Raw genomic sequence first — 22,129 nt, 5'->3', positions numbered from 1 at the left:
ATGTATCTTGCAACACGTATCTAGACAATGCAAAATATCAGAAATGCTGTGAATAATGAATAATTAGTAAAAAGTAATCCAGACCTAGCTAAAACGTGTACCAAGTTTGCATATTATTTAGTCCATTCAAAGTATTAAAATCATTTATCAAACGTGACGGAATATTACTTCTCCATGGATAACGCGTAAGATCCATTGAAGTGAAATAACTGTTAACTTTAGTCAGATCGATACGGGTCGATTTATTTCATGCGACAATCCATCAATCACAATAGCTAAATGCATTACCTTCCAGTCACAACAGAACACACGTCCCCTACTTAAGCGACCCGGTTGTCCCCGGGAAGTGAAACGATTTTTGTGTGCACCGGTCGGCTAAACTCAACGGTTCTTGACGTAACAAATCGTAACCACTTAAAACGCGTCCAATGGCACGGAACACGCTCCACGTCTTTATTTATTTGAGTGTTATTTTTGGACAGCACCGGAAGCACCTTCACGATACAGGTTTTCGGATTTTCACGCGATGACATTTCGTGCCGTACCGTGGGATCGGATGTTAACCGTAGCCGAAATGTGTGTGCTTTCCAGTGACCTAGAATCGCTCACAGCATGGCCGAAAATTTGCAAACATTTCCCCACATTATTCGCTGTCTCGCTGGATGGGGCACGAGAAGTTTTTCCTTGGAGGTTACAATATTATGGTAGCCAGCCACACTTCCTTCGGCTGCCCATCCGTTCAAATGTCAATTTTCGAAGTTTACCTACGAAGCCACAACCTCGCCGTGTGGCGGTTTGGTTGTTAGAGTTGCTTTCGCTTCCGTTTGGCTTTTACCGATTCACCAATTCGAAACGTACGGAGGCCAACGCTACGGGCCGTGGGTCGATATATTTTCTTCACCGGCTTGCTGCCCTCTTTCATAGAGTAGCGACCGATCCGTTCTGATTTAGTTCCTAGTGTCCATCCCGGGTTCGAACGTTCCCCGCAAGGTACGCCTCAATGCACTTGCCAGGGATGGGAATGGGGAAGGTGAAATGTGGCAGACAACGAGACAATGATGGAATTTTGTTGTTTGCTTTCATTGCGACTGAACGCAATTCGTTGGTGATGCGGGTGGCGTTGAAGTTGAAAATTTTATGCTCCTGCTATGCCATTTGTTGTTGGTGATTTTTCCATCCGCTCCGTTTTGTATTCCCACACCCCCTCGGGCCCTGATGGGTTAGTGATTTGTTGTGTTACAACGGCAGCGTGTGGATGAAATCATAGATGCATGAAGCCCACCGTTGTGCTGTGGTGCTATGGTCGACATTGATCGGCAAGGCACGGGTAGGGTAGGCTCTAGATGTGATGCAATTTGTGCAGTATTGTTTGTGATGGATGGTGTAATCATCATCATTGTTTTGTTCTGCTGTAATATTTGTAAAATATCTGCCCTACAACTGTGAAGCTCATCCATTCGACTCGTCTTTCTCTTGGTTCGACTGTTGCCGAAGATAGTAAGAAATGTAAAACAAAAAATAAAAATAAAAGAATAGTTGTAACATAAAGATATGTAAGGAACTCATTTCCCAAATAGTAAGCAAACATTACTGAAAGCGGATATGATATACATAGAGTAAAAATTACCAAAACACTATATACAGAAGAAGAATATTTTTTAAAAACCCCATCACACTGATGGAAATAAAAATAAGACCAAGTTATGTTTGGCTTAATTGTATCATAGTTAAAAATTACTATCACAACACCGCTGAGAATGTTATAAAATACAATAAATAACGATTTTTAAACGAAAAATGGACAAATCTGGTATTTAATTCTATTTCTTGGTGATTGCGATTTTTACAAAACTGGTTATTTCAGTAATACATAAACAAAAAAAACACAAAATAAATAAAAAAGGTCAGAAGCTAATGTTAAAGAATTTTTATGACTAAGCTGCATTTAATTTATTTATTTAATTCAATCATTAATCCGTAGTTAGGCTGATGATTTCTGATTCTTAATCTATTATTCTACCTAAAGCTAGCGTATTACAATATAATTGAAACATAAATCCTTTGAGTAATAGAAATTATCACCAATTCCTACAAAATATAGTGAAAGATATAAAAGATTTAGTTTAAGATTTCCAAATAAGCAGGAATGTATGATATTAGGATGCTGATCATTTCTAGGTTACACGTATCCGGATAGTTAGTTTTGTTACGGGAGTACGATCCGGATGAGATTTCTACTAGGTCCTGTCGTGTGAACTGGTTCCGTTAATCGCATACATCTTCGAGCCGCCTCTATTATTTTATATGAGTTTTGAAATATTATATCAACGATATTACTCCACAATCCAGCCGCATTTTTTTCGAATATATATTTTAAACAAAATTCTCCAACAAATATGTCGCACAATGTAATGACAATGTGTCACACTAACAACTATGCTATGGCAAAATGTTTATTATGATTATGTTTATCTTTGAAATTTAAAAGAATACATTTTCGATTGTACACATTAACAACTGTTTGGCAGAATAGCGCTTTAAAAGAAACAATAGAATGAAATAGATTCTCTTGTCTTTATAATAATTTCTACAAATGTTTTACTGGATCATCATTTCCTTCATCAAATTTACTTGGGCGAGGAGGCATTTTTTTCCAATATCATCCAAAATCACGACAGCCTCCCAGTGTACGGTTCGGTGAGAAAGGTTATGTTTTATGACTTGTTACCTCGGCTGACCTGGTATACCTTGTTGTTTTATAGAAGAAAAAAAAACCACTCGAGTGGGAAAATATTACATTTATATCCAATCGGCTTGACATTGTTTCGCGCTGACCTCCAGAGTCGGAGATCACTTCACTCGAGATGTTCGTGAGATGTGGCGCGACCTGTACAAGCTCGATTTTAGATTCATCGGCACCGGAAATGAGCGCCGGACCTTCGAGATGTACGCAGGAACGGAGGGTAATGCTGGAAGGTCAAATCATACCGCGTCTGACCCATGGCTCTAATGTCAGTCGGTTCACCGGTCTCCGCAACACACCACCACCACCACCACCACCACCAACCCTTTTATTTCTCTAAATCAATCGTTTCAATTAACGACCTAATGCCAATGGTTAGGCTCTCTGGCTGTGTCTGGTCTCCGTCAGCGCCTTTGAACTTTTCTCCGTTCAGTTCCATCGGATGTAGGCTTCCCTACCCAGAACGGTGTAAGTGGAAATCAAATATATCCAACGCAATCGTACACGGCCATTCCTGTGAAGGTTCGCGTGGCTCGATTCATTAGGTCGGGAGCGTTAAAGCAGAAGCGTTTGCTTCACTCCAAGACACTCCGTGCCTTACTTAAGGACTGTACATCATCAAAGGTATCCGGTACAGAACCGGTGTTACGGACCCGATTCGTTTGCCAGCATGGCCAGTTATTTGAAGCATTTCTTTGTTGAGTTCTGTAGAAACGTCAGCTCTATGCTCGATAAATACTCACTGTCGATGCTTTTTCGTAGACCGATTCTGTGCATGATAATTCGATCGTTTCACTCTTTCGCATCACATTCATCGCGCCCATTAGAACGGGGAGAATTATATCGGAATAGATATTTGAATTTTTTTTTATTTGCTGGAAGCGTGCAGCTTTGGTTCCGTTTCATCTTTGTAATTAAACAAATTACAGTGCGCCTGGAAGCATTATTAGTGGCCGGCAAGTGGCGCTCCCAATGCGTTACGTTTCGTTTCTCGTTTGGCAAAAAAGCGCTTCCTTTTTGCCTGAAGTACATGGCGCCGGAGCCATGTTGAGGAATTCTGTTCAAAAATGTTCTCCTTTATCTACCGTTTATCATTTGTTGCGTTATGCACGAAGCAATCGACTTTAGCGAAGATATTAAGCATTTTGAATGTTTCTAGAAACGTAAGACTCACATTTGCTTTGCATCTTCCGGTACGGGAAATAGTATTTTTGCACGATTTTGGTTTGTGAAATCGGTCGCTGAAATGGAATTCACGGATAAGCAGCTCATAATCTGACGAGGCTTAACGGTGATTTATCTCTCTGCTCGTTCTGTTCGTTTTTGTCGGCCAGAAAAAATTCAAGTGCCAGGACATTTAAGCCGACGTGAGATTTCGTTGCCGACGCTTGTCACGTGATGCGAAAGTAAGCGACCGCGTCTGCAAATTTGATGTACAAAATCAATGTGTAAAAACTGTATTTACAAAAAAAATCCCACCCGAAAGCCGAACTGCATTTAGCTGCAACAAACGAACTGAAAGCGTTCCGGAAACTTTACAGTTCCTTTTCTCTGTGTACATGATTTGCGGACGTACCGAATGGGCAATTCTGGTTGTGTCATAAAAAGTGGAAATGTAATGTAAAATTTCGGAGAGCTTTTTTGGCCAGATCTGTACACTTCCAGGGTAAAGTAACCTCCGTTTTGGGGAGAAACTCAAACTGTGCGACGAACTGCCGTGAAGATCTTAATGTTTTATGTCTATGTTTTGTTCTTGTGGGGCGGTAGGTTTCACTCCGTTTCGTTAATTCATGGTGGAACACTTCAAAGTAGTGCACTTGGACTTAACAGCTCGTTAGCCACAAAATACTAATTTGGTAGTCTGGTTGGTTATGTCCATTGCAAGAAATTCAAGTTATAAAAATGGAGCTCAAAACCATTTCGAAATCATAATTTAATTTTGCTGCAGTTCCACATTTCACATGGAAAACTACATATTTGTTATTAAGAAATTAATATGAAATGTCATAGAAACATGCTTTAGGCTTGTTGTCTTAAGTTGAACATTCGACTAACCTTTAGACTTTAGCTTGTAAACAGTGTGGAAAAAGTAAATAAATTTGAAAAAGCTAATTTGGCAACAAATAAACGTAAAAGACTTAAGTAAACTGATGACGCTGTGCCCTTCATTCACTTATTGCTTTTGCAATCACTTTGCAGTAGATGCACTCAATCGCCCTTGGAACCGCATATTGCTCCAAACCTTCAACATCTTCTCAACCCATAAACCGAACGAAACACTCCCAAAAACCGTTCGGTCGAAAACAACCTTAGGCGAAACAAGAAGCATAGGTCGACGCATGGTCACGTCATTCTCATCTCTCGAGAACTTGAATCATCGGCAAAGAACGTAAAAGTGCTTGTAAGAAAAGAAAAAAAAACCCAATGATGGCGTTAGAAAATATGAGTAAAAAAGATGAACACTAAAATGCTGGAAGTGCTCCATGCTTCTTCCATGTTCTTCGCTACACGCGGAGTACGGAAGTGCTAAAAATGGACTCACTAATTACTTGCCTCTTCTCTACCATGCCCATGCGTTCCATCTTCCGCTGCCAACCGGTCAACTGCAGGCTTCACATTGGCCATCTCTTAACTTTCAGTTGCGTTCCTTATCCTTTACCGTGCGCTGCTGTACCTTCGGCTGGTTCGTTTACGCCACTGTGGGGCGTCTTTATGTTGCCGGCAAGTTGTGCAACTGACACCGGAAAATATTCGCCCCTGTTGCAACGAATAGCGTTGAACCTGTTGGTTTGCCTTGTTCCACCTGCCACTGCTGAACGGACCAAACCCTGGGATGGGATCCCTTAATGGACTTCCGTACGCTCGATTTAACACTTTTTAGATAGCACAGCTAACGAAATGTACAAAACCCCCAAAGTTATCCCAATTCGTTCGGATGTCCGGATACATTATCCTGTCCAGTGGACAAATACGAACGAATAACATAAAAGCATAAAAATAACAACAACAAAAAAATGCTCCAAACGAAACTCCGACGGTCAATATTCGTCCCTCCCCCGGGGGGGTTTGCATTTTAGTAGTCGATTAATTGAAACCGTTCCGTTTCTTCCATTGCTTGCACGAACGACTACGTATGAAGTTTCCGTTTTGAACCTTACGTCCATTGATCTGCATCTTTGCAGCTTCATCGTCGAACAACAGTTTGGGTTTTTGGATGTTTGGAGGATTACCTGCGGGCCAAAGGGTGAATTTTGCTTCCACTCCCTTCCACTCCCCGAAAGCATGAGAAGGCAAAGTATCACTTTCGGCATACGGTTAGTCTGATTCATCCAGACATTCGATGGGTCGGTAAAAGCTGGGTGGCAATTTCATTAGGTAACAGCACACTTGACACAGGATGCTGGTTTGCTGTCGGTGTCGTTGTGGTGGAAGCAAATACGGTCGACGAGGAAATTGAAAATTAATTTAGTTTGTTTTCAGAAGCAAACAGAAGTAGAAAAGTGATAGGCAAAAGGTTAAAGGAGCGTGTATTTGTTAAGGTTATTTTTAGCAGATAGTTTTGATAAGAAAACAAAGGAAGTAATGACAAACCACGAACTTTAAATTATTCTTTGATTTTTTATTAAAATTGGCTTTAATTTAAATAGAGTTTTGTAGCATAAATTGTGATCAAAAAATCAAAATATTATTGATCTGTTTTAACTATCACCGGAATAGTTGTTAAGCTGAAAATTAATTCTCTTCAACGTGACAAAAAAAATCTACCAAATTGAGCAACGAAATAGTTGAGAGCTTTTAAAAGTACCATAAATGACTCTCATTCTAATCTATACCCGAAACTCCATTAGTGGTTGAAAAAAAAAGGTGTTGCAAATTTGTATCGTCCTTCCGGTATGAATTTCTCATCCAATTCGGTTGGGCTCGAGAAGGCGATCCTGTACAAACTTTCGTTTTTTTCTTTCTTTCTTCCTTTTCACTATGGCTAAGATGATTCCATCACCGAATTTAATCCACCTGAAGCACGCGTTTGCTTTCTTCTGCCTTTTAGGCTGTTAGTTTTTTTTGTTGTTTCGCTACCTTCCCCCCCCGGGTTTTACTACTTCAAGCATTCCATTTTCTCTTAATGGTTTCATTACGTCAATCTTGTTTAATCTGTGCCAATTTTTTTGTGTTCGTTTCTTTGCTCTTGTGGTTGTTCTTCGGCCACACGCACTCAGGTGTTCGACCGTTCGACTTTTGCACCATCGACTGTTCTTACAATCGAACTGTGGTACAGTTCTTTTCGTGTTCTTTCTTCAGCCCCCCCCCCCGGGGGGGAAGGCGTACTAGAAAGGTGTGCAGAACTGTTCGAACATCGACATAAATTCACCTGTTATTAATTTGAGGCTTAACGTGTCCGGCAAAGCATGGTACGAGTCGCCATCCCATCGCCAAACCATTTTTGAACGGAAAACGGAAGGTTTTTATTTCGTTCCTACCTTTGCTAACCGTCCTGCAGGTTGTGCGAAGAGTTGGTGAAGTTCTTTTTCGGTAATTTAATCGCTGCGCTATTACGTTGTAATGCGAATTTTTATTACCCACTGTGTGTGCCCTTTGCCATTTATTATTCTTTACCACCGTCGTCGTCGTCGTCGTTACGGAATGCAAGCATCCGGGAGGCATCGGTGCTGCTGACTGGCGCCGACGATTCCGCGGTCAGCCGGTGTCTCGCAACGCAAACACCTTCGAGGGTAATTAGCAGATGGTTTCGTACGGGCACGATTCCTTTCATCCAATCTCCGGTATGGCGAGAAATGGTTTGCCGAAAACGAAATAAGAGTCTTTTTGATATTCGATTCAATACCGGCATCTTTAGTTGTTTTGCTGAAATGCGGTCTTTTAGTGAAGATGTGTTCCAAAGCTTGGTGGGCAATAGGTACTAATGCTTTGACTTTTAACGGAAAATGTCTTTTTCTTTTTCCCTTCTAAACAGTACGTTATGTGGCAATAAAACAATCACACCGTAGGCTCGCGAGCTAGCCTTATTGCGCCTGTAAAGTATGCAAATGGCCGTACATAAAAGTTTTCCTCTGTTTTTTTTTTCAATTTTTTCGCAATGATTTTATTTTACGTTGCGCTTCGTATAATTGCACTTTGTCGGCGTGATATAAACTAGAAGCTACGGTAGAAATAAATCATCACAGTTCATTTCGTCCTTCTCGCCGTTCACGTTCCTCCTTTCTGGTTGCACAACCATTATCAGCCACCGTTGGTTGCCGTTTGCTTAGGTGGCGACCAAACGTGACGTTTATATCGGGGTTCCGAAGACTGGTGAATTTGCAACATGTGCAAAATTAGCAGAACATTAATCATATTGTACCTTTTCCCTTTGTTTTCTTTCCCATTTCCTCTTTAGGGTAGCAGCGGATCGTCACCGTGCCGTCTGGGTGTGTACCGATGGGGAGTGAAAAACGAACGAACCATCCCGGATCCATTGCTGCCGGCAGCGTAGGTCACACTCATTAGAGATCGATCCAGTCTGTGCGGAGCGAGTGTGCGGATTAGCCAACCAAAACGGGAGCTGTGCTTAAACGAGTCGCCCTGGTGAAGGAAATGTTGGGAGTTTTTACGCATTCATCGCTATTATATCCACGAGTACGCGATCATTCACCCCGGAAAATCGAGCGACAACATCAGTGTGAAGAAGCACGGCCAGCAGATAACTTTGGTTTTGCATGCCGTTGGTGAAACGATCATCCTGTGGCCAGAACGCGATGAAAGGAAGATGATACACTGGTAAATAGCGGTGAACTGAACCCTTGTTCCCAAAGAAGTGCATCAGCAAGGCAGCATAAGCTCCACCAACCGTCTGCTGCGTACTGTGTGCCATAAATCAGTTCTGCAATCTGTTGTTTTATGAACGTAATTAGCTGTAAAATGTGTAAAACGACGTGAAGCGAACCAGTTAACGAGCGCGTGATCGTGCTGAGGAGGTTGAATTGATCGTGCAGCATATGCCATTCGTCAATCCCACGTGGTGAGTGTAGGCAATGAGCGGTGAAAGTGTGATAGCATTTGCACGACAGCTGCACGTCTCTTTTTGGGCAGTTTTTGAAGAGGACCAAAACTAAAAGGCCATGATAGTGGTAAAGAAAGAGATATCTTTACAGTGGTATACATCCCAGCAAGTGATCGGGAAAGTAAATCCCATGCTTATGGTGCACGACGTATCCTAAGATATTAGTGATCGTGAATTACTCCAAAGTATTGAACTGTGATAATTGTGTGTGGTGCTGTATTGGATAGTCAACCCAATCAGTTTACTTCCTGCTTCGTTCAAGTACTTCCGCGCGCGTGTGTGTGTGTGTGGGATGCGAAAGTTTCAATCAATCGTTTTGTGATGATGATGTTATATTGTAAATCATTAGTGTTAAAAATGAACCGTGGCACAAGAATTGGTCACCTCAGTATGGCGCTAGGGATTTGTTCCTTGGTGCTTATATTGCTAGCTACATTTATAGTGGAAGCCGCTAGTCACGAGGAGAGCGAAACGGGTGCTGCCGGCAGTGTGGCACACCGTGACGTTCAATCGGATTGGCCGAACTATCAGTACCCGGAGCATGCACATCAGCAGCGTCGCAATGGACATCGGGCCGGCCACAACAATGGCCGACGACGCCATCACCAGTATCGGGTGACAAAGAATCGTCGCGTCCGTGCACCGCAGGATGGGCGCGGCCGGGTAAAGAAGAGTGGTACGAGTAGTGTGACGGGCAATCTGCTGGCACAGGATACCGTCGGACAGCTACCACTGGCCGATCTACGACAAACGCGCGAACGCAAACCGAACATCATCCTGATCCTCACCGACGATCAGGATGTGGAGCTTGGATCGCTGAACTTCATGCCCCGTACACTGCGTCTGTTGCGCGATGGTGGTGCCGAGTTTCGGCATGCTTACACCACTACCCCGATGTGCTGTCCGGCACGTTCGTCCATCTTGACCGGCATGTACGTACACAATCACATGGTGTTCACGAACAACGATAACTGCTCTAGCACAACCTGGCAGACTACGTACGAGACGCGTTCGTTTGCGACATACCTCTCGAACGCTGGCTATCGTACCGGGTACTTTGGGAAGTATCTGAACAAGTACAACGGCTCCTACATACCGCCGGGATGGCGCGAATGGGGCGGACTAATTATGAACTCCAAGTACTACAACTACAGCATCAACATGAACGGGCAGAAAATAAAGCATGGGTTCGATTATGCGAAGGATTACTATCCCGATCTTATAGCGAACGATTCGATCGCCTTTCTACGACAATCGAAGCACCAGAATCATCGGAAACCGGTACTGCTAGCGATGAGTTTCCCGGCACCGCATGGTCCGGAAGATTCGGCACCCCAGTACAGTCATCTGTTTTTCAACGTAACTACGCATCAGTAAGTGTGCTTTTACTTCTATTCCTAGAAGGTGCATTATATTATTAAATATACAAAAATTATATAGCCCCCCCGATCCTTCTCCTTCTCCTCCGATCCTTATCGCGGGTGTTTTTCTACGTGTTGTTGCATGGTATTCCATCAACTGAGAGAGAGAGAGAGAGATAGAGAGAGAGAGTTCCCTATTCCAGCGAGGCTGTTGTTGATATCAATAGTTTGGCTAGTTTTGAATCAGTCCTTGTTCAATTTTTTTGTCTGCATTTATCTGAAGATCATTATGTATAAATGGTACGTATTTCTAAAGGTTTTGTGTACTCTGTGTTCCTTTGCAAAAATCTTCTACAGAAGAAGGAATCCCACCGGTCGGAATTCCTTCCTTTTAGCTTACTTTCCAAGGGAATCATGCAGACGAATAACTTGTTTTGCATAGCTTAAAATTCATCATGAGCCGAACTACTACTGATCCTCATAGATCTAGTATCGAGATACCAGAGATTCTGCTTAAATTTTGAACTGCATCCAACGAAGAAGATCTTGCAATCTCGTACTTCGAGCATTGTTGGTCCAAGACGTAGGCCCAATCTAATCATAATTTTTCAGAGAATCAAGAACGATTGCAGTGAACAATGGAAATTTAAGGAGAGATCGAATGCGATTCAGATACCCTGCAAACCTGTAATGCAAAGAGACGGTGGTCACGATATAAGAGCTCTGAAGCAAGAATGGTTTTTTGCCAAAAAGTACACCTGAGCAATGGTTTTATAAAGTGGTCTGCCATTTCCTTGCTAAGAAAAAGCGCAAGTTACGCTCAATGAGGTATCAAAGAAAGCACCTTATGCTTTTAGCATTATTTTTATAGCATCTTTGTTCAATAAGACTCTAATGTTTGGCATCGAACTGCACAACAAGTATCGAGAATGCAAAGGAGGACATGTTAAACATATACTCCAATATTAATATCGAGTTCTGGTGAGGAAGCTGGTGAGGAACAACAACACCTTAAGCTTTGTGATTTCGCTGTCGTAGAAGTGACACATTTGAGCGAGCAAACTTACAGGGTTTTCCAGCCCAGCTCAAATATTTAATGAGAGGTTTCAAATTCGTAAAACGCAAAGTGAAAGAAGCACGACAGTATTCAAGTCTGGAAAGCCAATTCAAAGTAGGGTAAGTGCGCCAGTTTTCGGCAGGTTAGTGCAGCTGTTTAGCAAAAAACGAAAAAACACCTATTATTTGCAATATTTGTGATTGAAAGTGATGTTATTTCGGTTGATAAACTTTCGTAGTATCTTTCTGCATTTTCATTTTCGTGATTCTAATGCGTTTTATGTGCAATATTTATGAAAATGTAAACATTGGTTTTGTTCCTGTTTTCGGCAGAAATGTTCCTATTTTCGGCAGGCTGTGTTCCTATTTTCGGCAGCGTAAATAAGGACCGTTAAACGTTTTAAACGATTGAAATGATTAGAAAATTGAATTTTAAACACTTTTTCACTCTTATTTTGCTAATTTTGTGGCCGCAAAGTGGTTAAAAATGTAATTTTATGCTGCCCGTTTCGACAATTTTGCTGTCAGATTTTGCAGTTTTCATGCTTAATCTAGTAGGCCACGCTGTCATTGCATACAAAATCACACAGTTTTGTGCTGTCAAACATCATCTTTCGGCATGTACCCATTTTCGGCAGCCTTTAAAGTGAAAAATAAATTATTTATCGAACTTTTAAAATTTTTTAAAAAATTGCATTAATTTTAGAACCATTTTATCTGTCAGAAAAGTGCTTCATTCATTTTTTTTATGCAGTGGTTTCTTATTTCCAGTATCTGCCGAGTTATGGGCTGACAGCAAATTTTACGAAATTTTGTTAACACTTTATGAAAATTGCGATATCTCGGTAAATATTGGGCTAAATGCAGCGAAACTTCGTATTTGGAGAATATATATTGGTATTTACGTTTTAAAATAGTGTTTGACCGCATTCTATAACGCATTTGTGTATAATTTAGCTTTTAATACACACCTGCCGAAAATAGGTACACTGCCGAAAACTGGCGCACTTACCCTAGTAAGATAGCACCTCAAAATCGTAACACCAAATCTCAAATTCAGCAGTTGTTTAACCCTACTGACGTTTTGGCGGTTCTTCGAAACTATGGGATAGAGGTAGCGATAGTTACGTCAAAATATTTGTTGTATATTAATTATGATAACTCTAACAACAAAATATGCATTTTTGTATGCCTATAGTTCATCAGTATTTTCCAAAAAATATTAAAATATCAATGACAGTTACAACAGTACAGAATAGGGCAAAACTGAATGGAAATTAATAAATATTTTTAGATTTTTTAATTAAGCACTTGAAATTTATTTTAAAAAAATATGTTGACTTAATTATCGCTTCCTCTATCCCATAGTTTCGAAGAACCGCCAAAACGTCAGTAGGGGTAAACAACTGCTGAATTTGAGATTTGGTGTTACGATTTTAAGGTGCTATCTTACTACTTTGAATTGGCTTTCCAGACTTGAATTCTGTCGTGCTTCTTTCACTTTGCGTTTTACGAATTTGAAACCTCTCATTATATATTTGAGCTGGGCTGGAAAACCCTGTATAGTAGAGTAATGCTTCTCATTGAATTCATAAGGTGTTAAATTTATTTATCACATCGATGCCAAACCATTCACACCTCTACTACAACGCTAATCCTCCTTACCTGGATGTGTAGTTGTAGTAAAATGGTTTTGTAGCGAAAAAAAAGTACATACTTCAGCATTCAGTTTCCTAATTGAGAAACCGCAAACAAATAATGTCGTACAGTAATTTGCACCCCAGTGTTAAATAATTGAGCCACAGTAGATAGTGATCAGTGATTATGATAGTGTTTCGGTTAAATTAAATTCAATGTAAATTTGGAAAAGATTTGCTTGACCGCTTCACTGACTTAAAATAGAGTCTCTTCAGTTTGCGAAGTCGTATACATGCATCAATGAGAGTGTCCTATTACTTCCCACACTCAGCGCGCTTGTTTTGCATTGGTAACGATATGGCGCGATAAGGAAATGTGAGTTGTTAATCGAACCAGACATGTCACAAACCGTACATGGTAAATGCTTTGTCAATAAACTACGTTGTTGAATTAATTATTTACCTTTTGCTCTGCTGTGGTCCGGGTTGTAAATTAAACATGAACGTAACATCTTAAACCTCACATGCCACTGCGAAACATCAAATCGGGATGTATTTTAGGGACGGTTCCCTGTACGGTGCACCGATAAAGAATGTTGACGCTATTTTTATTAATGTTCGATGTCATCGATGATATTAATATTTTGACACAGAGCACGAGAAGAGTGTGGTGCAATCGGCACTTCACTTAAACCGCCAAACAGTCGGCCAAAGAAAAAGCCAGTTCCATTTTAGCGTACCATTAGCGTGCCTATAGCAAGCGCTCGAGCAACTTGTCGAGAAGAGGCTCGCGTCTTGTGCCCTCTGAACCTCTGGCAATAAATCACCCTTCACTAGGTTCATACCGTCTACCATCGCTCGCCATATCGTGAAGAATACCTTCCTGACCATTTCGCCCTACAGCCTCACCACACAAGTCTCACAAGTTATTCAGACGTAGAATGGCAAATTAATTAATCGATCTCACGCCATCATCCATTAACTCCCGCACCGTCCGGGCTCTGTCGAGGCTTTATCTAAACCCCAGCCGTACTGCCGGGTAGCAGTAAGTCCTTCGGTGGCACCCAAGAACCGCTCGTTAATAATGTGGTAGTTTTATTTGTTTGCACCGACTCATTGCGGCATAATATTTGCACACTTTGCCGGCAAATGCTCACACCGGAGTCACACCGGAGATAATTCTCCGTTCCGGGACCGGTATAATCGTGTGGTGCATTATTAACACATACGAAATTGAAACTTAACTATGCATATGATTTGCATATCGAGCGCGAGCGACAAGTTCGCTGACTAGCTGTGTGTAGGCAGGTGATGAGTGATTTATGAATAGCCGGATGGGGATCGGCTTGGGGGTAAAACTATTTTCCAATCATATCGTCATAAGACGCTGCAAAATCAAACACAGTGCTGTACGGGAACTGTGCGATACATTTCGTTAGATTTGTTTAATTATTTTACTTGTCATTGTACTAAATTTTATGATTATAAATACACCATAAACATATTAAAAGGAAGTAATTGAAGAAGGCATTAGTAAATGACATATTTGCTTTTTTGTGGCTAGTTTGAAATTGAAATGTACTGTAAACGGGTCTGCAAATATGTTAAGAAAGTGTGATGAGCTTGATATACCTTTCATGGGTTAAGAATGTGAAGGATACATTCATCCCACAACAAACCAAATCGGCTAAAGTCCAACAGACAGAAGAATCCATTCCATCTAGTTTTGCCCGACGCTGTTGCAATACAATATGCAGATATGCTCGTGTGGAACACGAATACGTTTAAAGGCCTCCCATTTAGCTGATCTCTGCTTGTAGGCCAACATTTGACAGCTACAAGTTTTTGCAAGTTGTTCAGTCGGAATGTTTAAGCTCCATATGTATTCCACTCGTCAAGGACTTGTTTGATCGCATTCCATTCGCGGAGGCACATTTGAACGATGTTAAGAGAAATGAAAATCGATCTCTAAGCACGGAATGGTTTTGTCAACATGGAAATAAAAATGTGCTAAAATACTGAATTGAATTTTGGTTTTATCAGACATGGTTTTTGATCATAAACATTCATTAGCTAAACATGGCTTTATGGTTGTTCACGTGTTCGATGTAGGATGCTGTACGCGGGATGTTACGATATGGAAATGACACCAACAATGTGAGTGTCGCACAGGGACAATTATTCTTCGCTTCCGCTACGAAATTACTCACTCCTGGCGTGTCCAATCGAGTGTACTACGCCACGAAATAAAAACCTGCCAGAGTGTGGAGAATTTAATTGAAATTAATCACACTTTGTGGTCTGTTTAGCTTCGTCCGCTTTGCATTGTAAAGATCGTTTGGTTTGTTTGAATCATCCCTAAAATGTAACCATAAATTGGAACAAATGCTACTGAAAAAAAGTTGCATTTGCATTGAATGCGCTGCGGGTATTGTAATGATGTCGTACTTTTGTTCATATTTCCTCTAACCTACGGAACTGTGCTGTGTGTATCAATAAATGTCGTAGAAATGGTACGTTCGATGGTTACGCCTCAATTGGCCCCAGATAATTGTCGATAGTTGTTCTGGCGGAAAAAGCGAACCATCGGAACGGAGGATATCATAAATCAGAAAGTTTTTGAAGCATGTAAATGAAAACCATTTATCGTTTGCCATTCGGAGTGGCATCCATCGTCAATATGTTTGATACGTGTTGTGTGGGATTCTTTACCATGTTCTGGAGGCATATTTTTAATTCTCTTTTGTTTAAAATTTGAGAAAATGATTTATGTGTTGATGGGTTAAGCAGAATTCCCGCTTCTTGGACGTACATTTTTAATGTTCACTTTCAACATTCACTTTCACAGCACACCAGCATACGACCACGCACCCAATCCGGACAAGCAGTGGATCTTACGAGTAACACAACAAATGGAACCGATCCATCGGAAGTTCACCGATTTATTGATGACGAAGCGGCTGCAAACGCTTCAAAGTGTCGACGTTGCGGTTGAGCGTGTCTATCAAGAGCTGAAGGCACTCGGAGAGCTGGACAACACCTACATTATCTACACGTCCGACCACGGCTACCATCTTGGTCAGTTCGGACTGATCAAGGGCAAAAGTTTTCCGTTCGAGTTTGACGTGCGTGTTCCGTTTCTTATGCGCGGTCCAGGAATCGAACCAGCGACGATGTGAGTAGGAGATAGAGAGAGAGAGAGAGAGAGAGTGGCGACATAGTCCTTGATCATATTGACATGTATTACTTTCCATTTCAGTGTCGATGAGATCGTACTGAACGTTGATTTGGCTCCGACGTTTCTGGATATTGGAGGTGTCGCTCCACCGCCACACATGGACGGACGCAGTATCCTTCCGCTGGTGCTGAATCGACACCGTGCGGTGCTGGACAAGTGGCCTGACACGTTTTTGATCGAGAGCTCTGGCAGGCGGGAAACTCCCGAACAGATCCATGAACAGAAACAACGTGCTGCAGCCGCACGGTACAGTGCACGACTGAATCAGGTCCACGGCAATGGTTCACACTCGAAGCTCGTACCGGAAGTGCTCGTCGAGAGTCGCCATGCGTTCGGTGAAGGATTGAGCAGTATTTCAAGTGTAACGAATGGTGGCAGTGATCGGAAAGAGCTCGACTTTAGTTCCCATGAACACGATGATGATGAGGACGAACATGACATGGATGCTGATGATGGTGAGTTGGGACGGATAGTGTGTATGGAACATGAGCATGTGTTATCTTTCTGTGTTTCAACCATGTATTGCAGAGGATGATCATCTTGGAGTGGTTGAAAGTGAAACTGAAGCCATTGAGCTGAAGCACAATGAACATCCGGAGGATTATGTGATCGATCATCAGGAGGCTCATGCATTTGATCGTAAGACTGACTGATTGCTTGAAAGAAGAGACGAACGGCAAGTCATTTGTTAATATACTTTTATTTCATTCTCATAGAAGCACCACCTCAGCATGACAATCATCATTTGGATAATCATTTAACGCCCTTCCGCACGAAGATGGATCGACTGAACACGGAATGCTCCAATCCGGTTCTGCAGCAAAACTGTGTTCCCGGACAGAAGTGGCAATGCACGAGTGAAGATGGACGCTGGCGCAAACACAAATGTAAATTCCATGGCCAGTTGCAGCAACATTTGGCGGAGATACACAAAAAATCAAACAGTCACACGAATGGCCGTAACTGTGCCTGCTTCACGCAGGACAACTTTTTCTACACGAAAATAAAAACGAAACGTGATCACACGAAATGGCAACCGATGGGGACGGCACAGCCGACAGCAATGCATCAGCCCAGGCGCCGACGTACACGCCAGAAGCGATCAGTAGCACCCGAAGAAGGTGACGAAGTGTTGCTGATGGAAGCCGACGGTCCAACTATGGAATCGTTGATACAGGTTGCTGCACGACTCGATACCCTGGAGCGATCACTATACGACGGCGATCTGGAGGAACAAGAACGGGAAGCTGGAATGAGAACTAAACGCGACACAGCTTCACCGCACCCATTGGCCGATGTATTGCAGAGATTGCAGCAAACGTTAATAGAAATTGAACGAGAGTACGAACAAACAGCAAAGATTGTGGAAGATGAGCGCCGAAACGACACTACGAGTGAAGGCGTGGAAGCGTATGGTGGTATCACAAAGCGTTGCTCCGTAATTGCGGCCGATAAAATCAACTGTTCGAGTGTGATGTACGAGGATGAGTTGAGTTGGAGACGAAGTCGAATGAAGGTGGATCAGCTGATTCGTCTGCTGAAGGATAAGATAAATGCACTGAAGGACATCAAGCGGATGCTTCGTGAACATAGACCTGCCGGATATCGGGGCGAAGATTCAGAACCAGAGGAACTTGACGACGAAGATGATGAGCCAATCGATAGCGGGATGAGGGAGGATCATTCAAAGATGAGTCCGACGTCTAGTACCACCGTTGCATCAGTCGTAACAGAGTCTTCGGAAGCGGTCATTACTCCGGCAGGAAATGCTTTTCCCAGACGAATTCCCAATGGTGGAGTAGTACGTCGTCCAAGTATGGGGAAGTATCCTAACGGGTATGGACATCGTCGGAAGGTGTCCAAGCCTACTCCTGTACCGGCAAAAGAAGATGCGGAAGGAACGTTAATCGATATGAGTCTTTTCCCATCTGAAGTTCAACCATCTCCATCCGGTGCTCCAACCCACAATCGTAGTGGTCACGGCAATGGCAGGCATCGGGGCACTGGTGGCCAACATCGTGGTCACCGTGGAAGGCATCGGGGAGAGTTTGGTGGACCGTACAATGTAGGGCCATCGTCGGTGCCAACATCTACTGTAAATTCTGCGGAATCTACCACACGCAGCAGCGGTAAATGGACTGAGCCGTCAACGGAAGCTAATGAAGTATCCGACATTGTACAAGAAGTTCCTTGGTCTACGACGGAATCAAGTCGTGAAATAATAAGCTCGAGTACAATCGAAAACACTCAAAATCAATCATACACTAGTGACGAGCAGATCTCGCAAAATGCAATCGATGCTGGGGTGTTGTTATCAAGTACAACAACGGAACAGGCACCAGTTAGCGTTGATGCGAATGCGGTGGATTTCCGAAATACGATCGATCGGCAAAAGACGAACGGAAAAGCTAGCAGCAATGTGATAAACAATACGCAAGACGCACACCAAACTGGGAACTCGGTCCAGCAGAATATGATACCAACGTCAACAGTGGGTGCTACTATCCCACCAACTGAGTGCTACTGTGCGGAAGAACCGGAAAGGTGTGTTACGTTGCTTGATCACTGATATTATGATGACGGATATGAAAATGTAACTTTTTTTGTATTCGAACTTATATTTCTATTTACAGCCCAATACCAGATGAGAAGGAACTGGCTCGTGAAGCACGCCGCCGCTTGAAAGAGGAACGCCAGCGGAAAAAGGAACGCAAACGCATCAAGAAGGCCAAGATGGAAAAGGAATGTTTGTCCGAACGGATGAACTGTTTCAGCCATGATAGCAACCACTGGCGTACAGAGCCCATGTGGGACGACAAACCGTTCTGTTTCTGCATGAATGCCAACAATAATACCTACAGTTGTCTGCGTACGATCAATCAAACGCATAACTTTCTGTACTGCGAGTTCACCACCGGACTCGTGACTTACTACAACTTAAGGATAGGTAATAATGTCGTTGTATTGGTTTATGACAGGATCGCTTCGTACAAGGGTACAATTTGTTATTGCCTTCTATTTGTTAGATCCTTTCGAGACGCAAAACCGGGAATCATCCCTCACGGTGGAAGAGAAAGCAGTTTTGCACGAAACATTGGAGGAGATGAAGCGTTGTCGAGGTAGCAGTTGTACTTTGCCAAGACATCAGCATACTAATGTGCTTCCGGAGAGTAACATGCTACCTTCGGGTGTTGGAGTCGGTGGTCCTGTTGGTGGAGGTGTTGGAACTGGAGGACGTCAAACAGGGGGAATCTCTTACGGAGTCGGAGCGGGTGGTAATAGGCGAAAGTATCACAATCATCGAGATCGTACTCCTCATGAAGGTTAGTGAGCGGTCGATTATTGACAGAAATGTTGAATTACTGTATTAAGCAATGTGTTTTCGTTAACTTTATGCTTGTGTGTAATTCGCAGCAGGTACAGCTAGTGGAATTGGTACAGCTGCACACTATCCAGGAGAGTTCGAAGGTGGAGTAAATCTCGCTGGGGCAGGCATTGGACCGGGACCAAACTCAAAGAAAAAGAACAAGTAATAATTTACCCAAAAACGCACTCGTTCAAACTACTAAACGTTCGTTTGGTTTTTCCTTTTAGAAACTGGAAAAGAAAACATCACCAACAACAACATAATCGGCGACAATATGTAGATACCGTAGCATCGCAGGCGGAGAATGACTTCGTTCCGGAACTGCTTTTACCGACTGGTGCAGGAAGTGCAACCAAGCGTAACCGTACCAGCCGTCGACCCGTCTGGCGAACGATTTACACCGAGTAAATGTCGCTCAGCCGGTGTAATAAATGTGTGCAATGTTTAACCGATAGTAGTGCGCTGGGCAAGATGAACAGGGCGCCAATCCATAATCGTGTTTCCATCGAACGTTACTGATGCAGATATGGTCGTGATATAGGCAGCGATCGCCATTCCTACAGCGAAACCATGCGTCGTTTAGTCCCCGGAGGCATGGCGTTTTGTTTTCTGTTTAGTATTTTAATTTAGCGTTGGGTATGATTTTAATCAGTGTTTATAGTTGTCTTTCGGTTTAGTAAGTTAGCCTATTAGCAGACGTTTTAGTGTGATCCTCGTTTTAGTCATGTAGTGAAGCGTAGATTGCTTCTGTATTGTACCACATTTTGAATGCATCGATTGTTTCATGGGACCGTTGGTACATTCGTTTGTGTGCACTCGGTCCTCACTGCCATTCCAGTACAATCTGCAAAAAAAGGAAAGTGCCCTACCGCAAATTGTGTTGACAAACGATGCACAACATATTAGATGAAAGCAACTATCTTATTTTGTTCCCCAAATTCAGTATATGTTATTTGAGGAAATTCAGTATAGTACGGTGCTTGGTTTCACCGACGACACATTCTAAAAGGAGGCTTTCATATCGTGTTTATTGCCAAAAAAGTAGAACAAAACATTTGAAACAAGTGCGAAACGTTTGAAAGAAGTCAGGACGCTTTATTGATTCTTCCTTTCTGGAAAACATGAACGAAAAACACCTGAGCTGAACACGGATCGAATCAATCATATGCTTTGGCCCAGTCTTTGTCGTTTTCGTAAGCTGTAAGTAGATGTTAGTAATTTATCATATGTTGCGTATGAGTACATGAGTACGATTGATTAAATTTTGCTAATCAAACAAGATGCATCCAAAAGTAAAGCAAAATCTGAATCCGAATCCGCTTGCCTATCAAGTGTATTTGAATGGTAAAACGGAACAGACACAGACGTACTGTATACTGTATGAAGGTATAAAGGATAAGGTCATGTGGAATTGATCCCGTTCAATGCATGTGTTAGGTTTGGACACATAACTGGGTTATGTTTATTCAGGTGTTTATATTTAAATTCAAAATAGTTCTATGCTACTAAGCTCAAATGACACTTTATAACCTTGGTCACGGAAAAACTAACGCAACATAACATGAGTATTTATTGCTTTAGAGAATGTACTAAACTTAAACGCCACAAATAGAAGCTTTACAGTGAAATGATACCGTAGCAAAAAATAACAACAAGAACTACAAAGAAAGTAAGAAGGATCTGCTGATTAATTTTATCACATGACAAATCGTATAAGGAGCAAATCTTTTTGAGTATAATTAGTTGAAGAAGTTACAAAAGAAATGAAACCACAATTGTACAGCATTTTAGAAATGGTCCACTGTCATGCTTATCTGGCACACTTCCACACTTTCACGCTGGTTTGGCTTTTATAGACAGCAGAATAAAACAAAGCATAATGTCACCAAACACAATATGCGCAGTTGCAAAGTGAGCAAACAAATAATCTCAACGATACATGCATGATATGATAGTAGTGATGTATACAGACTTATTGAACAAAGAAAACCACTCAACAGTATGAGCGTTGAGATAATCGAACAAGAATAAATTACGTGTATTGTGACTGTTGCTTTAGTACATTCGAAATGTGGGTTGGGGAATGTATTGGGTATGAAATAGCTTACAATCTAAAACTTGTTACAATAAACATTAAGCTATATTGGAGGTTAATTGTGGAGGAATTTTTAATACCGTTCGACAATTACTCCAACATTATTACTTCTATGGCATTTAAATTTCACTTGGTAAGTTTGCATTAGTTTACAATAGATGGCGCTAGAACAGTCATCTAGTATTAAAAAATATACTTCAATTTTGATTCGCATATCTGTCAAAAATTATTCATCAGCGTGATTTTTGTGCAATTCAAAATATTTCTCATCATTTTTAGAGGAATTTTTTGAGAATTTGTTTACACAAATGAACGGATTCCCGCACTGCATCGTGGACGATTTTAAATGAGTTTATTGCGATAAGTTGAAGCACCCAAAAATGAAGAGATTCCGGCCATGCTTCAAAATGTTCGAAATAGATTTCTTCTATTATTATACGTCCGTCATAGATCCGGTAGCCCTTAGCTACCGCGAACTCCGAGTTACTTAGCTAGTTGGGTTGTATTCGCAACTTAGGATGGTAATATTAGGATTGATCCCAATGCCAGAGTTGGGAGACACGATGAGGAATTA

At 41.9% G+C, this 22,129-nt stretch overlaps 1 protein-coding gene across 2 annotated transcripts in view; it reads left to right on the top strand.

Annotated features, from left to right (window-relative positions):
* LOC125775051 (extracellular sulfatase SULF-1 homolog) overlaps window positions 1-21,492 on the top strand; it is a 49,377-nt gene extending 27,885 nt beyond the window's left edge. Inside the window, exons 2-10 of one of the 2 annotated variants that reach the window (XM_049445501.1) lie at window positions 8,139-10,174; window positions 15,704-16,030; window positions 16,115-16,548; window positions 16,622-16,732; window positions 16,810-18,637; window positions 18,727-19,040; window positions 19,120-19,416; window positions 19,511-19,622; window positions 19,688-21,492. In XM_049445501.1, the coding sequence (XP_049301458.1) occupies window positions 9,123-10,174; window positions 15,704-16,030; window positions 16,115-16,548; window positions 16,622-16,732; window positions 16,810-18,637; window positions 18,727-19,040; window positions 19,120-19,416; window positions 19,511-19,622; window positions 19,688-19,868 (4,656 nt within the window). In that variant the 5' untranslated portion in view covers window positions 8,139-9,122 and the 3' untranslated portion in view covers window positions 19,869-21,492. Of the gene's footprint in view, window positions 1-8,138; window positions 10,175-15,703; window positions 16,031-16,114; window positions 16,549-16,621; window positions 16,733-16,809; window positions 18,638-18,726; window positions 19,041-19,119; window positions 19,417-19,507; window positions 19,623-19,687 lie in introns of both variants that reach the window. The other variant, XM_049445500.1, reaches the window with a different exon arrangement.
* Window positions 21,493-22,129: the final 637 nt, after the last annotated feature.

Source organism: Anopheles funestus, chromosome 2RL (genome assembly GCF_943734845.2).
Source record: "Anopheles funestus chromosome 2RL, idAnoFuneDA-416_04, whole genome shotgun sequence".
NCBI classification, from domain to species: domain Eukaryota; kingdom Metazoa; phylum Arthropoda; class Insecta; order Diptera; family Culicidae; genus Anopheles; species Anopheles funestus.
The sequence above is the reverse complement of the archived record's forward strand: the minus strand, read 5'-3'. Positions and strand labels throughout refer to the sequence as shown.